The following is a 15,540-nucleotide window of genomic DNA, read 5'->3' on the forward strand; positions in this document are numbered from 1 at the left end:
TCTGGGACCAGCCTAACATCTGAGCTGGAGAAAGTAGGTCTCCTGTTCTATACCTGCTTTTTTTTTTTTTTTTTTTTTTTTTTTTTTTTTTTTTTTTTTAGCTCTGGGGGAGAAAAAGAACTGTGCGTCTTTCTTGTTCTCTTTGCAGCTTAGGGGCATCACATTTGGACTGTAATTGAACTAATGCTTGTTTTCCCCAAAATGTTTTTGGTTTTCATTAAAATGGGGGATTCTCCACATTTTCGGAGTTACCAAATAATTATCAAAGTTCATCTCCTCCACACTAAGTACTACTCCCTGTGGTGTGCATTTATTTTCACCTAATTCACGTCTGCAAATAGTGATTTAGTTTTTGGTATTAAGAAATTTTAATAACACCTTTTGGCATATCACAAGGTTTTCTTGTTTTTGTTTAATCCCAGCTTCCATCCAAATGTGAAAGAGAAATGAAATAAGATAGGGAAGGCGACCAGTAAATGTGATTAAACAACTTCTGTGTTGAGTCTAAAGACAGGGAACTTTATTTTAAGCTTCATGGGCGTAGTAAAAGAAACCCTTAAGAAAACCTGGATTACCGTTAGTCACAATTGACTTCCAGGCTTCACTGCTGACTCCCTCTCCCCACCTCTTTTTAAAAAATACATTTCTGGGCCGGGCGCAGTGGCTCAAGCTCAATCCCAGTACTTTGGGAGGCCGAGGCGGGTGGATCACGAGGTCAAGAGATCGAGACCATCCTGGTCAACATGGTGAAACCCCGTCTCTACTAAAAATACAAAAAAAGTAGCTGAGCATGGTGGCGCGTGCCTGTAATCCCAGCTACTCAGGAGGTTGAGGCAGGAGAATTGCCCGAACCCAGGAGGCGGAGGTTGCGGTGAGCCGACATCGCACCATTGCACTCCAGCCTGGGTAACAAAAAAGCGAAACTCCGTCTCAAAAAAAAAAAAAAGAAAAGAAAAAAAGATTTCTTTATTTTGCATTTTCTTATTGCCTTTTTTATTTATTTTCCTCATCTTTAAAATGGGTAAACGTTGCCTTTCCTGTTTCACAGATTATAGGCAAAGATCAAAAGAAGCCAAAGTTTGTGAAGGAACTTTGAAAATTACATATTTCCCTGCAAATTTTAGGGTACTTTTCTGTCTTTGATTTATGTTGGTTCTTGAAATGATATTTTAGATGTACAAATAGTAGTTCAGAACAAACCTGTAGGTAATAAATTCTGGAAAACTGAGTTTAAACTGCTTTTTTTACTGTATTTTGCTCATATTTGGATAACTTATCAACTTTGTTGAAGTATAATTTACACACAATTAAATTCACACATTTTAAGTCTTCTGTGTTTTGACTTCAGATAAATTGACGGTTACCTTAGCTAACAGTTGGTATTTCCACATTAAAGAAGGGAGAAAGAGCACCCTCTTTTGGTAGAAATGCCTCCTGCGTGGGCTGTCTGGTCCCCCTGTCATTTCAAAAGCAGATTTGCATCCTGGAGATTGAGTATCTCAGTCCCCTATCTGAGAGAAAGAGCGCCTGGATTGAATGGAGGAGGGAGCGAAAGCCAGACAGTGAGCCAGTGTCCATTTGGTCTGAGGAGTTCCAGATTTTCCAGTGAAGTGTCAGTGGAAGCTTTTATCATAGGGCCAGAATCTTCAGCGTGACCGCACGGCCAAAGGAGACCCGAACCCCTTTGTAGTGACTGAGGATTTTCATCGGTGTATAGTTGGGAATGGCAGCAGTCATAAATATTTTCTGTGAATGAGTGTTCTAGGTATTTTTTACCCAAAGATGTAATATATCAATGGGTCACTATTGAAAACACATTTGGAAGGAAGCAGGAATGAATGTCACAAGATTTCTCCTCAGTTCCTAAGCAACTTTGTTGTAAAAACAACTGAAAACTGGGCTTAAATGAAACACAGGTTCGAATGGCTGGAGTGAGAATGTTGATAGTCCAGTCTCAGATCACCACCTCCCCAAGTCCTTAAAGCGCTGGCTTTCTAAGTCAGAAACCCTTTTTACCTTAGGGCGGCCGGTTACTTTTACTTCCTCTTACACTTTACTTTCTATATTACTAGGTAGATTAGATTCTCTTTCTTCTACCTTTATTTTGTCCTTCAGAATAGAATTCGGGAAGTAAACACGGTTTTTCTTTTTCTTTTTTTTTTTTTTTTAATCTCAGTAATTGGTATCTGTTCAAAGGAGAAAACCCCTGCAAATCATCCTGTGGGGAAAACCACTGTTAAGTTCGGATGCATTTATATCTTACAGAGCTGCTTTGCATCCTGTAGTGCCCCCTGTTTCTTTCCATCCGTCTGGATTTCTTTGCTTGCTCAGTATGTATGCCTCACCTTACTTAAGAGCTGCACAGGGTCCCGTCAGACCGTTGTACTCCAGTGAACCCATCTCTTGTCAGTAAGTTAGCTCAGTCCAAATTTTTTTCATCATATATAAGTAAGAGTCTCAAAAATATCCTTACACTATAGTCAAATGCACATGTCTAGTTACTTCCTTAGGGTAAGTTCCACGAAGCAGAATTTCTATATCAAAGTGTTTACTGAAAACTTTTGCCATTCTAATAGGTAAAGTAACAGAGTGTTTAATTTGTATTTCTTTGAGTGTAAGTAAGATTGTGAATCTGTTTGCCATATAGGTTTCCGCTTTTGAGAACGGCCATGTACTTCATCCATTGTTATTATTTAAATTATATTCAGGATATTAACCCTTAATTGTGAACTGAAAATGCCCTCCGCCACTTTTCTACAAACTTTACGGTGGCCTTTTTTTTTTTTTTTTTTTAAGAATGTTCAATTTTTATGGAGTCAGATCTGTTTATCTTTGTGTGTGCTTTTTTTTTTTTTTTTTTTTTTTTTGAGATGGAGTTTGCTCTTGTTACCCAGGCTGGAGTGCAATGGCGCGATCTCGGCTCACCGCAACCTCCGCCTCCTGGGTTCAGGCAATTCTCCTGCCTCAGCCTCCTGAGTAGCTGGGATTACAGGCACTTGCCACCATGCCCAGCTAATTTTTTGTATTTTTAGTAGAGACGGGTTTCACCATGTTGACCACGATGGTCTCGATCTCTTGACCTCATGATCCACCCGCCTCGGCCTCCCAAAGTGCTGGGATTACAGGCTTGAGCCACCGCGCCCGGCCTGTGTGTGCTTTAACTTCAGTAATGTCTCAGTTTTGGTCATTCCCTGCACTCCCACCCACCCCATCCCCCACCCCCAGGTGACTCTTGAGATGAGAGTTCAAATACAAGTAGTTTATTTCCAGATGCAAAGAACAAAGGTAAAATTGGGAAGCTAAGGAAGAAAAGATAGTCAATAAAAGATGTCTTGGCTGAGCTCAGTGGCTCATACCTATAATCCTAGCACTTTGGGAGACTGAGGCAGGCGGGGATCACTTAAGCTCAGGAGTTTGAGACCAGCCCGGGCAACACAGCGAGACCCTGTCTGGGAAAAAAAAAAAAAAAAAAAGATGTCTTATAAGCCAGCTTCCACAGGGAAAATTACCTATGTGGAAACTGGGAAATTGGGCAGAATGCTTGCCTTAGAATGATCCCACCCAAATTATCAGTTACTGGTTTGATAGCTGCTCTTGGGGGAGTGTTCCACTTATTTATGGCTACATAACAAACTACTCTAAACAATAGCCACCACTTTTTATTATTATAATCTTTCATAGATCTAGAGTTTGAGCGGGGCTGGGCTGAGCCGGCTGGTTCCCACTGAAGCTTTCTAATGCAGTTACAGGGGGTAGGACTGAAGGCTTCCTCACGTGTCTGGTGTTCCCCCTGGGCTGGGAAGACTCACATAGCTGAGGGCTGGAACAGCTTGGGCGTCTTGCGTAATTCTCATTCTTGATGTGGTCTCTCCACATGGTCTCTGCAATACTAGGCTTCTTATGTGATGTTCAGGGTTTCCAAGGCACATAGAAAGGGAGAGACAGACAGCTGCAGGACATGTGGGGGGGCGGGGGGAGGGGAACCATAGTTCCTTTTTTAAAAAAAAAGGAGCCAGTTGTGAAGTGACACTTTTATCACTTTAGACGTAAATATCACCAGCCCGTATTCAGAGGGAGGAGAATTAGACTCTACCTCTTTGAGCAGTTTCAAACAATCTGTGAACAGTGTTGTAAAACTGCCACAGGGAGTTAATTTACCTGTACTTCTGCCTATTGCTGCGGGCAGAGCAGCTTTAGGCACAGAGCGCAGGTAGGGGTAGCCAGAACTTGGCCGCAGCATACGAGAATCCTAAGGGATATGTCGGTGAGGCACTGACAGCTTCTGTTAGAGTTTGTCAATGAGTTCAGTAGTCCGAGTGGCTTCCCTTATTTCCAAAGCTATGAAATTGTTCACTTATGTTTTCTTTTAGTTCCTATTTAATATTCTTAGTTTTGTTTGTCAATGTCTGGGAGTAAGAGTCAAGCACTTACTTTAATGGTTAGCCAATTACAACAAATTAATGTAAAAATAATCTGCCCAGTGGTCAAACTGTTTGGTTTCAGGACCCCGTTACACTGTTAAAATTTATTTCAGACCCCAGCAGCTTTTGATTAGATGGTTAACAGTTAACGGGTTTTTACCATATTCAAAAATTAAAACAAATATTTAAAACATCTATGATTGATTTTTTAAGTAACAAAAAATGTATTAATATAAATGACATGTTAAATGAAAATAACTGCTTTTCAAAATTTAAATAACCTAGAAGAGTGGAAATATTTCACATATTTGCAAATGACTTTAATGTGACTTGCTGGCAGACAGCTAGGTTTTCACATCTGCTTCTGCATTCCGTCTGTGGTCCTGTGACACCTGTTGTAGATTCAGGAAAACCTCACAGTACAAATGTGAGAAGAGGGGGGTAAAAATGGTTAAGTCATGTTTTAGATTTATGAAAATACTTTTGACTTTTGTGGGGCTCCCTTGAAAGGGTCTTTGGATAACTGGCTAGTTTTTCCCTGATGATGAAAATGCTACCTTCAGCTGAAGGCATCTTTATCCTCCAAATTCACATGAGGTCTGTACAGAGGGAAGATACAGGGAGCTGGACCTAGGATGAGAAGCCCCATAGCACTGGGAGGGTGCAAGTGGACGTTGACACGGCAGCGAAATTGTCAGAATTAAGAGACAGGCAGGAAAGTTTCAGGCTGATTGACCAGTGCAGGAAAGTGTTCTGATTCCTTCACAAATAGGATGTAACCACGTAACATGCAAGTTATAGAACACTTTTGAAAGCAAAAATGGGCAATAAAAAAACTGAAAATTTTTATTACCAAATAAAGGCTTTACGAAACAATAATCATAGATTCACATCACACAAAAATCACACAGTGACCAAAAATATGACTGTGCAAGATTGTTCGCACATCTCTGCTTTGTAGCAAGATACTGTAAGTCCGTTTGCTGCGCGTTTATACTTGTGTCACTTCCCACTGACCTAGCAGCCCCCTGACTGCCCCACGTGGAGTTTGAGATTGGCAGCACTTGCGGTGTGGAAGCTGCATAGGAGCTGAGTGTGAGTACAGTGGGAAACCTTAGCTAAAATTAATTTCATAATCAAAGATGTGTGCCAGAATCTTTTCCTAGAATTGAGTAAAACCTACTGAGTTCCTTTAGGAGCATGTTGGTGTCCTTTTACAACTTTCTTTGTGACACAACTGTTTTTGGGGATCAGCACTAAGTGAGTGGAAGACAGAGGTGTCAGCAAGAGTACTTCTCCCCTCACAATGTCTGGACCAGATGCTCTGCTTTTCCCCCAGCTGACTCTCAGTAATCCACAATACAGTTAATCATCCCAACAGAAGAGGTGGTCGTGCCCTGTGAACCGAAGGACCAGAGACTGATAACCCATTGGTATTTACTCATTTAAACAGTAGTTTTATATATGGTAGCATAAGCATTGCAACTGAAAAATCTGGACTCGACCTTAAGGCAGATACCAGATACCCTGGCTCTGGATTCTTGAGTGGAAGTGGAGGAGTCCTCACCGCACACACAGCATTGGATTCTGTCCTGACTTGTTTTTTCTATCTTCCTGAGGGAAAGGGCAGATTAGAATTGTTCCAAGTCAGGCTTGTGTAGTTCCTGCTGTTTACCTACACATTTCATCTTACGTAGGAAAATGGCTTTCAAGACACTGGGATACTGATCTTACTTTAATTCTAATGGTTGCTGTACCCCCCTCCAGCTCCTCCTTCTTTTGGGCCCTTGGCAATGAACTGGTTTTGTCATTTACTTGCTTGCTACCTACCCCCACTGCTCCACTGACAGGCCAGAAAGGAAAGTGCGTTTCTGTAGCTCACTGTGCTAGTAACTCCTCATTCAGGCCTCCCGAGTTAAGAGTGATCCCCTAATGTCCACTTTTGTGTCGGTTTGCTCTTCTTTTGTCATCCCTACTGGAGTCATCTTCACCCTTTACTTACAAGTTACTTGGAAGTAGTTTTCTTTTAAAAAATAATGTCCTTACTCTATGTGCATGTAATTTTTTTTTCAATATTGGAATGCAGATTTCCAGATGTGCTGGCTTGTCACTGGAGCAGCAGCATACATAGATAGTAAAACCTACCATTGAGTGACTAACTCAGCAAGATTGGGCTTTTATGATGTTTTAACTACTTAACCTAATTTGGAGCCACTGTTGTGTAATCCCAAACAGTAGTACGTATTTGATCATCTAATTAATTATTGGTAACTGCCAGTATGCCAAGTCCTGTAGTATGGGTGGGAAATTACTACTCTCTAGAGACTTAAACTCTGGTGCGCAAAAGATTGTATCCAAATGACTATAGCATTCTGTGTAAATACTCAGACAAATCTGTTCTCTTCCTGGTTTGGAACAATTTTTTTTTTTTTTTTTTTTTTTTGAGACGGAATTTCGCTCTTGTTACCCAGGCTGGAGTGCAATGGCACGATCTCGGCTCATTGCAACCTCCGCCTCCTGGGTTCAGGCAATTCTCCTGCCTCAGCCTCCTGAGTAGCTGGGATTACAGGCACGCACCACCATGCCCAGCTAATTTTTTGTATTTTTAGTAGAGACGGGGTTTCACCATGTTGACCAGGATGGTCTCGATCTCTTGACCTCGTGATCCACCCGCCTCGGCCTCCCAAAGTGCTGGGATTACAAGCTTGAGCCACCGCACCCGGCCTGGAACAAATTTTTTAAATGAACTCTGTCGCTTCCACAGGCCACAGATCATCCTTGTGCGTCACAAAAAGTTACGTCAAAAATTCCTTTGGAAGTTTACCCACTTTACGCTGGAGGAAGACAGTAGGCACTATTTCCTCAGTGTAGGTATCATAAGACTTGTGGAAGGCTTTGTTGGAAGGCCATTCAGTGGCCAAGCTGTTTGAAATCCTAAGTGCTTGGGACAGCCTCCTTCCGGTATTTAGGAAGATACACCTGCGATTTAGCCCCACCATGTTCCTTTATAACTTCCTAGATGCAGTGGATACCACCAATGTGAATTCTTTGTTCTTTTTCTTTTCTTTTCTTTTCTTTTTTTTTTTTTTGAGACAGAGTCTCGCTCTGTCGCCAGGCTGGCAGATGTGGTGCGATCTCGGCTCACTGCAGCCTCCACCTCCCAGGTTCAAGCGATTCTTCTGCCTCAGCCTCCCAAGTAGCTAGGACTACAGGTGCCCACAATGCCCAGCTAGTCTTTGTATTTTTAGTAGAGACGGGGTTTTTCCATGTTGGCCAGGATGGTCTTGATCTCTTGACCTTGTGATCCCCCCACTTCCGCCTCCTAAAGTACTGGGATTATAGGCGTGAGCACCTGCGCCTGGCCAGCTAATGTGAATTCTTGTGTGTGGGTAACAGCTTTTCTGGGGAGCCCTTTAGGTTGGCTCTAGGTCTGCATGTTCCTTCCAAGGAATAGTTGCCTGAATGGTATACTCCTCACAGTGCCAGCGCCTCTTCCTTTCCTCTTCCCCTCACCTTATGTGAGCAGGCCTTCTTACTTCATTATTAGGACTATGGCAGTGGTGGCCTTGCTTTAATAGTACTTACAAAATCATGTCACCACCCTATAGTTTCTTTAGTGAGGTTTTCTCATTTTTCAAGTTCCTTCTGCCACTCGCTTCTAGGTTACAAATGATGACTGTTTTATGAAAGGATGCTGAGGATAAGAATGTACGAAGTAGATCTCATGGAGAAGGCAGCTTCCACCCGCTGTCTCCGGTAGATTGCTACCTTCGTGGCTTATCTTCTCTATGAATTTCTTAGCAATAGAAGAGTAAATCAGGAATGGATTTTTAGTGTGTGTTTGTCATAGAGAATATAGATGTAATTGGATTTTTTTCATACAATCATTATGTAAATACAGTTTGGGTTTTTTGTCTTTTTTTTTTTTTTTTTTTTTTTTTTTTTTTTGAGACAGAGTTTCGCTCTTGTTACCCAGGCTGGAGTGCAATGGCACAATCTCAGCTCACCGCAGCCTCTGCCTCCTGGGTTCAGGCAATTCTCCTGCCTCAGCCTCCTGAGTAGCTGGGATTACAGGCACGTGCCACCATGCTCAGCTAATTTTTTGTATTTTTAGTAGAGACAGGGTTTCACCATGTTGACCAGGATGGTCTCCATCTCTTGACCTCGTGATCCACCCGCCTCGGCCTCCCAAAGTGCTGGGATTACAGGCTTGAGCCACTGCGCCCGGCGGGTTTTTTGTCTTAATAGAGCTAGGCATTACCAGGGTTGGTGTGCAAAGAATGGTAGACAAGGGAGGAGGAAGTGAAATAATACAACTGGTGATTTAAATCTAGAAAATCAGAACTGTGGCTCACTGCTATAATGCCAGTGCTTTTGGAGACCAAGCAGAGGTATCGCTTGAGCCCAGGAGTTCAAGACCAGTCTGGGTAACCTGACAAGACCCTGTCTCTACAAAAATTCACAAATCAGCCAGGTGTGGTGATGCACAGCTGGAATCCCATCAACTGACAAGGCTGAGGTGGATCAGGCTGAGGTGGATCGTTGAGCCTGGGAGTTTAAGACTGCAGTGAGCTGTGATTGAGCCTCTACACTCAGACACTGTCTCCAAAAAAGAAGCAGTTGGTATTCACTGCTCCTTGATGTCCTCTATAGCTGGCTTCTCAAACTTTAATGTGCATAAGAATCGTTTGTTAACATGCAGATTGGTTGAGTGTGAGGTAGAGTCTGATGCCTGCATTTCTGAGAGACTCCCAGGAGATACTGATGTTGCTCGTCCAGAGGCAACACTTGGAATATCAGTCTATAGAACACTCAGGGTATATGCAAATCTAACTTTGAATAATAATTAACAACCATATATATTGATGTTTTGGTATACTAGACAGAAAAAAATAAGACTGGGCACCGGAGTCTTAACAGCTGGGATTCAGATTGCAGCTCTTCCCTTTACTAGCTGAACCTTGAACACATTTTCTCTAAGGCAGGGTTTCTCAACCCCGGCACTGTTGACATTCTTCGGGAGGGCCGTTTGCTGCATTGTAGGATGCCTCCGCCCACCAGATGCCTTTAGCACTCTCCCTCCCATTTGTGACATTCAGAATGACTGCAGGCATCGCCAGATGCCAGGGGGTGAGGTAGGAGGCAAAATTACTTCCAGTTGAGAACCGCTGCTCTGAGGCTACTGTTGAAATATGGGTGTTTGCGGGGTTTTGTGGCATGAATGATGTACTTTAGATAAGTGACATAGAAGCTTATCGTGAAGCTTCCACAGACAAAAGGACAATAGCCGTGCAGTAGCTAATGAGCAGTCTGTGCCACTGCTGGCTTTGTGAGGATGATGATAAAGCTTACTCCAAGTGCCAGTTCTTTATTTTTACGAAACATTAGTCATTGTACTGTGAGATAATATCAAGGATTACTTGAGATTTTCAAATAGGTGGAAGTGAGCTTCCAATTCAGTTGGTCCCAAGCCTCTGCCCTTTTTTGAAATATGCCAGCACGGGTGCTACCCCGCCCCTGCCCCTTTCTTCATTCTTACTTCCTGCTGCTGTCCACGTGTCTCTTTTTTCCCCACTCTTTAAAGTTTTATTTCACTGACTTCAGGTCACATGTCACAACTGTGCTCTGGTCAGTTTACTGTCCTTGCTTGGCTTCCCAAAATGGTACGACCAAAAGATTGTGGGGTAGGCTAGAGACCCCTTGAAGAAGCACTGCACTTACTCATCTTCCACGAAGCAACAGCGTTGGGCATCTGATGACTCAACCAAACAAAGCTTTAATAGCTTTAATAGAGGGCAGACAAGCAAACCAGGCTGTACACGGTCTTCATTTGTCAAATCAGACCAGAGAAAACCTACTCCCCACAGATAAAAAGGTAGCGATATTCATCATTTCTTTTTCTGTTGCCACAACATTTTTCTTCTAATTATTATCATGTACTTGTCTCAAGTCCTCCCTTCAGCCCAGGGTTCCCCAGCGCCTGGGCCGCAGACCGCATACTGGTCCCTGACCCCGTAGGAACCACGCACATAGCAGGAGATAGCAGCCAGCGACCTACAGCCACTCCCCGTTGCTGGCATTACTGCCTGAGCTCCGCCTCCTTTCCGATCAGCAACGGCCCTAGGTTCTCCTAGGAGCACAAACCCTATCATGAACTACTCAAGCGTGGGATCTACATTGCACACTCCTTATGAGAATCTAATGCCGACGATCTGTTACTGCTGCCCATCACCCCCACATGGGACCATCTAGTTGCAGGAAAACAAGTTGAGGGGCTCCCACTGATTCTGCATTATGGGGAGCTGTACAATTTCATTCGGTGTCACAATGTAATACTAACTGAAAGAGAGTGCACAATAAATGCAGTGCCCTTGAATCATCCCCAAACTATCCCACCGCCCCCTGCCACCTGTGGAAAAACCGTCTTCCACAGAAGCAGTCCCTGGGTCCAGAAGGGCCGGGGACTGCCACTTCAGCCCATCTCCTGTGATTGCACAGGTAGGCTGCAGATGCCAAGGAGCTGAGAGCGCAGTTCTCCCACTACCAACCGCTGATCCATTTCTGAGAGAATGAGTTCCTGGAGTCTTGTTTGTTAGCAGCTGTGAGTACAGGGACCGCTTGATTTTCTATTTCCTGGTTATTTCATGAAGTTCTTCCACCCTTTCCTCATCTGTAGAGTTCACAACAAACACAGTGACATCTGTGCATCTGGCGTATGACTTCCACAGTGGCCTTAATTTCTCCTGAACACCTACATTCCAGAAGCGAAAAGTAACTGTCTTAGAATTTCCCAAGGTTACCTTAATTTTCTCAGTGTTCAATCTTTGGGGTAGGTACGGTATATACAGATTCACGCACTGCAGCCTGTGTACGACAGTTCTCTTCCTAGCATAGTACAAACCCGGAATAACTGTGGAAGGACTGAAATGAAGGCAGGCTGGACAGGACAGAAGTCTGGTCTGACAGTCCGTTTCCCAATTTCCTGCTGCAAATACATGTCCCACATTGAAATGCTTTCTTCTTGCTTTAGAACTTCTCTTCGTAGGTGATCCAGCTTAGAAGACTAACTGTCCTTCCCTCCTTTTCACTCAGGGTCTCTCCCAGCAGCTGGGAGGTGCTCTGATACCTGTCCGTGGACACCAGGGAGGCCTGGGCAGTGGTGGAGGACAGGGCACCAGGTGGGCACCGTGTGGCTCTGTGGTGCTTGCCCAGCTGCCCACCTGTTCCTAACATGCTTATCTTCTATCTTCCCAGCCTCTCATCCTCTCATCTTTTTTTCTAGGGTATGAGAGGAGATAACTAAGCCTTCTAAAATTATGCCTAGAATAATACCTGAATTATGATTTATGTGTTTATAGGCAAGGGTCCTCTCTCCCAATAAAAATGTAAAAATTCATTTGGTAGAAAGATACCTTTAAAAAATGGATTCTGGCCAGGCACAGTGGCTCACACCTGTGAATCTCAGCACTTTGGGAAGCCCAGGTGGGAGGATCACTTGAGCCCAAGGAATTTAGACCAGCCTATGCAACCTGGTGAGAGCCTGTCTCTGCAAAAAATTTAAAAATTAGGCAGGGCACGGTGGCTCTTAGCACTTTGGGAGGTTGAGCCGGGCAGATCACCTGAGGTCAGGAGTTCAAGACCAGCCTGGCCAACATGGTGAAACCCCGTCTCTACTAAAAATACAAAAATTAGCTGAGCTTGATAAATGCCTATAATCCCAGCTACTGAGGAGGCTGAGGCAGGAGAATCGTTTGAACCTGGGAGGCCAAGGTTGCAGTGAGCCAAGATGGCACCACCGCACTCCAGCCTGGGCGACTTGAGTTAAACTCCGTCTTAAAAATAATAAATATGTTTTTTTAATTAGCTGGGTATAGTGGCACAATCCTTTAGTCCCAGCAGCCCAGCTGCTGGGGAGACTGAGGTGGGAGGATCACCTGAGCCCAGGAAGTCACACTACTGTGCTTCAGCCTGGGTGACACAGTGAGACTGACGCAAAAAAAAACACACATTTTCTAAGTTTCAGGATGTTCTTTGCTTCAGGATGTTCTTTAAAAGAACTCAATCATGCCATTTGGAGACTGAAACCCAGATTTGGTTTCTGACCATTCAGATGGAAGAACAGTGTTCTGTAATAAGTTTGTACTGAGAATGGGGATGGAGAAAGACTCACAACATGATTTTAAAACAAAAAGAAAACCTAAATGTTACTTTGTGGAGTAATCCTGGAAGATTTTAAGTCAATCCAGGGAACACATCAGATTCTAGTAAGACTGCGCTGACATCTTGGACAGTTGGTTTGTTAAAACCTCAAGTGACCTGCAGTACATTTTATACCGTGCAAATGCTGTTTAAGACGTATATGTGTCAAGCAAAAGGTATTACCAGTTGATCGTTTTTTACTGTGTATAGTCATCAATCTAATATTGACGCTCTAAGATGTGTAGCCACCCTGTCCAGTGGTCATTAGAGAGAAGATGTCTCCAGGATTGTAGGAAAAGCTGTCAGAAGTGAGTCCTTGTTGATTGCGTTTGCTCAATGGAGAGTTTCCTATCCGATAACAGACACAGCTTCCTGTACTGACAGAAGTGTTGTGGCTCATGGCCATCCCTGCCCTAATGTTTATGTAACTGTATGAAGTCGAAGCCTTTCTAGAAAGAAGAAAGTACTGTGTTAAAGTAGAAAAGACCATCATTTTTCTTAAAATCTGTACCAAAGTGTGTGTATTTCCATCAGAAGAAAAAAACTGTTACCTTTTTTCTTTTTGCCTTGTATGTATTCTACTTAAATTTTGAAAAGTGTTTTAGTTACAAATAAACCTTAAATCTCTGTATCTGAAAACGTGAAAAGGATAGGCACAGTCTCTTCCCTTTCTCAGTTACATTTTCTCATGCAAAGGTTCTAATCGTAGTTAAATGTCAACGTCTTCAAACAGGGATAAGTGGGTTTTTTAAAGGAAGCACAGTCTTCTACTTATTTCTGTAATAACCCCAATAATACTTTGGTTGGCCATTTTTAAAAAATTGTATTATATAAAAATGAGATGACCCAGTTTAGAGAATCCCAATTAAAATGAGTGCCCAGGTGAAGACAGGGTAGACTTAATGCAAAATTATGAATTATGAATGTATTTTTTGGTTCCCACCTTTAATATCTTAATTTCACCCCCCCTCCTTTTCCCAATTCAGGATTTTCCATACTCTCTAATCATCTGAATTAATAATTTAAGTGACATAGCATTCTAAGGTATACTTCAACCAGTGTTTAAAGTTTTATTTCTTGTCGTGGAACCAAAAGTGTCTTCTGGAGGAGAGAGGAGGTTAGTAAAGGGTGTACTTAGGTGACCTGAGGGCAAACCTGATCATTTTATCGAGAAATAGGTGGGATGCCTTGAACAGACCGTTCCCTTGAACAGCCTCAAGTCAAGCTGCTCTGATTCCGTGTTCTGACACTGGCCTTCTGAGAGTTGTTACCATTGCCCTCCACCCTGCGCACTTTGTAGACCATCAGATCCTAACATTTCCAGTGAGAACTTAGGAAAAAAAGGAAATTGTAGGCCCCTGTATGAGAATTTTTCTGTTTGATTCTCTGATTAAGAAAGTACACATTGACCAAAAGCTACCTGAATTGATCCAATAGCAGCTTTAAGTGACTAAAGTGTGATACTCAGGTAACAATGCTCGGTCTCGCAGTAATTCCTGAGGATCCCTCACTATTGAATTTTCTTCAGGGTCAACTACATTTGATATTATTTCAGTTAGCACTGAATTACTTTTCGTATTATATTGCACCTTTATTCTCCAGTTTTGAAGTTTAACTGTAATACATGTGTTGTTACGTAGTTGTTGTGTACTTGATTCCTTACATTTTCTCTAGTTTTTTTTCTGAAGTTTCAAAAAAATCAACACCCAAACTGCAAGCATATTACAGAGAGATAGTGATCTTAATTGGAGTTCTGGTTATATCGCAGGTGATAAGCTGTCACAGGTGGCAAGCTGTAAAATGTTAAAGCTTATGCTCCTAACTGGTGGTCCCACTAGTAACCTGTAGCAGTGGTTCCCAAATGCAGACTACCTGCTTAAAGGTCATGGTTGCAGGGCAGGGCACTAAAATATAGATTCTGGGGTCCCCCTCTAGATATTCTGAACTCATTGGGCCTGGGGTGGGGTCTAGAAATCTTTAATCTTTAAAATTCCATCGATGACCCTGATGCACAGTGAAATCCGGGAACCACCAATTTTCTGTTCAATCCATAAAACTGCATGTAGTGACATGTTGGTAAAGCTTTATCTTTTTTGTATACTAAGGGACCAGCAGAATTGGGCCCAGCCAACATGGCACCTTTAGGGTTAGACTGCCCTCACTTTTTTTTCTAGGTTGGTTTCTTAGCATTACCAAGTTGACTGTGAACAGTTTGACTCCTGAGCACTGGTGTTTTTTCAGGGGGCAGCTTGGAATAGTGTCAGTACTGGATTTTTGAGAGCCTAGCTTCTCTGAATGAACTCTTGGAGATAAAAGAGCGTTTTTCTTTATCCGCAGCCTCTGTATTATTTACATACATAGTGCATTTTTCAGCTAGCTGCGCTCTATTGAACAGTGAACTCCAGGTGTCACAGCTGTATCGGCTGGCGTTTGTAGACTTTCTTACTTCAGTCTGCTATAACAAAGTACCATAAATTGGATGGCTCATAAACAACAGAAGTTTATTTCTCTCAATTCTGGAGGCTAGAAGTAGGAGATGAAGGTGCTGGCAGCTTCGGGTCTGGTGAGGGTGCATTTGGTTTCCAGAAAGCTGTCTTCTTGCTGTGTCCTCATGGCAGAGAAGTTAGAGAGCTTCAAGGTTCTCTTTAAAAACACTAACCCTTTTCATGAGGATTTCTACCCTCCTAACCTAAGACCTTCAAAGGCCCTACCTCCTAATACCATCTCATTGCAGGTTAGGATTTCAACATAAAAGTTTCGAGGGGATGCAAACATGTAGGCAGGTAGGCAAACTTATGATGACCAAGAACCAGTTCCGACCTCAGGAAAGGAAGCAGTAAGGGTAATATTTCACTGGAGAAGTTACTGCCCATTTCTAGAGACGGCTGATTAAGAGCTCTCCCTCCATTCCACCTTGTGA

General features: G+C 42.8%; 2 protein-coding genes across 11 annotated transcripts in view; one reads left to right on the top strand and one right to left on the bottom strand.

Annotated features, from left to right (window-relative positions):
- The window catches only part of LOC101031220 (ubiquitin-conjugating enzyme E2 E1), an 85,878-nt gene that overhangs the window by 64,598 nt on the left and 5,740 nt on the right, over positions 1 to 15,540 (top strand). The window lies entirely within an intron of this gene.
- NKIRAS1 (NFKB inhibitor interacting Ras like 1) overlaps positions 1 to 15,540 on the bottom strand; it is a 103,338-nt gene that overhangs the window by 46,917 nt on the left and 40,881 nt on the right. For 2 of the 10 annotated variants that reach the window (XM_074405722.1, XM_074405727.1), the window contains one exon: positions 3,241 to 3,897. The exons of 2 other annotated variants lie outside the window; for them this stretch is intronic. In XM_074405722.1, coding sequence (XP_074261823.1) covers positions 3,676 to 3,897 — 222 coding nt within the window. In that variant the 3' untranslated portion in view covers positions 3,241 to 3,675. Of the gene's footprint in view, positions 1 to 3,240; positions 3,898 to 5,242; positions 11,173 to 15,540 lie in introns of those variants that run through there. 6 more of the 10 variants (XM_074405726.1, XM_074405724.1, XM_074405723.1 and 3 more) reach the window with 6 other exon arrangements.

Source organism: Saimiri boliviensis, chromosome 9, assembly GCF_048565385.1.
Source record: "Saimiri boliviensis isolate mSaiBol1 chromosome 9, mSaiBol1.pri, whole genome shotgun sequence".
Lineage (NCBI taxonomy): Eukaryota > Metazoa > Chordata > Mammalia > Primates > Cebidae > Saimiri > Saimiri boliviensis.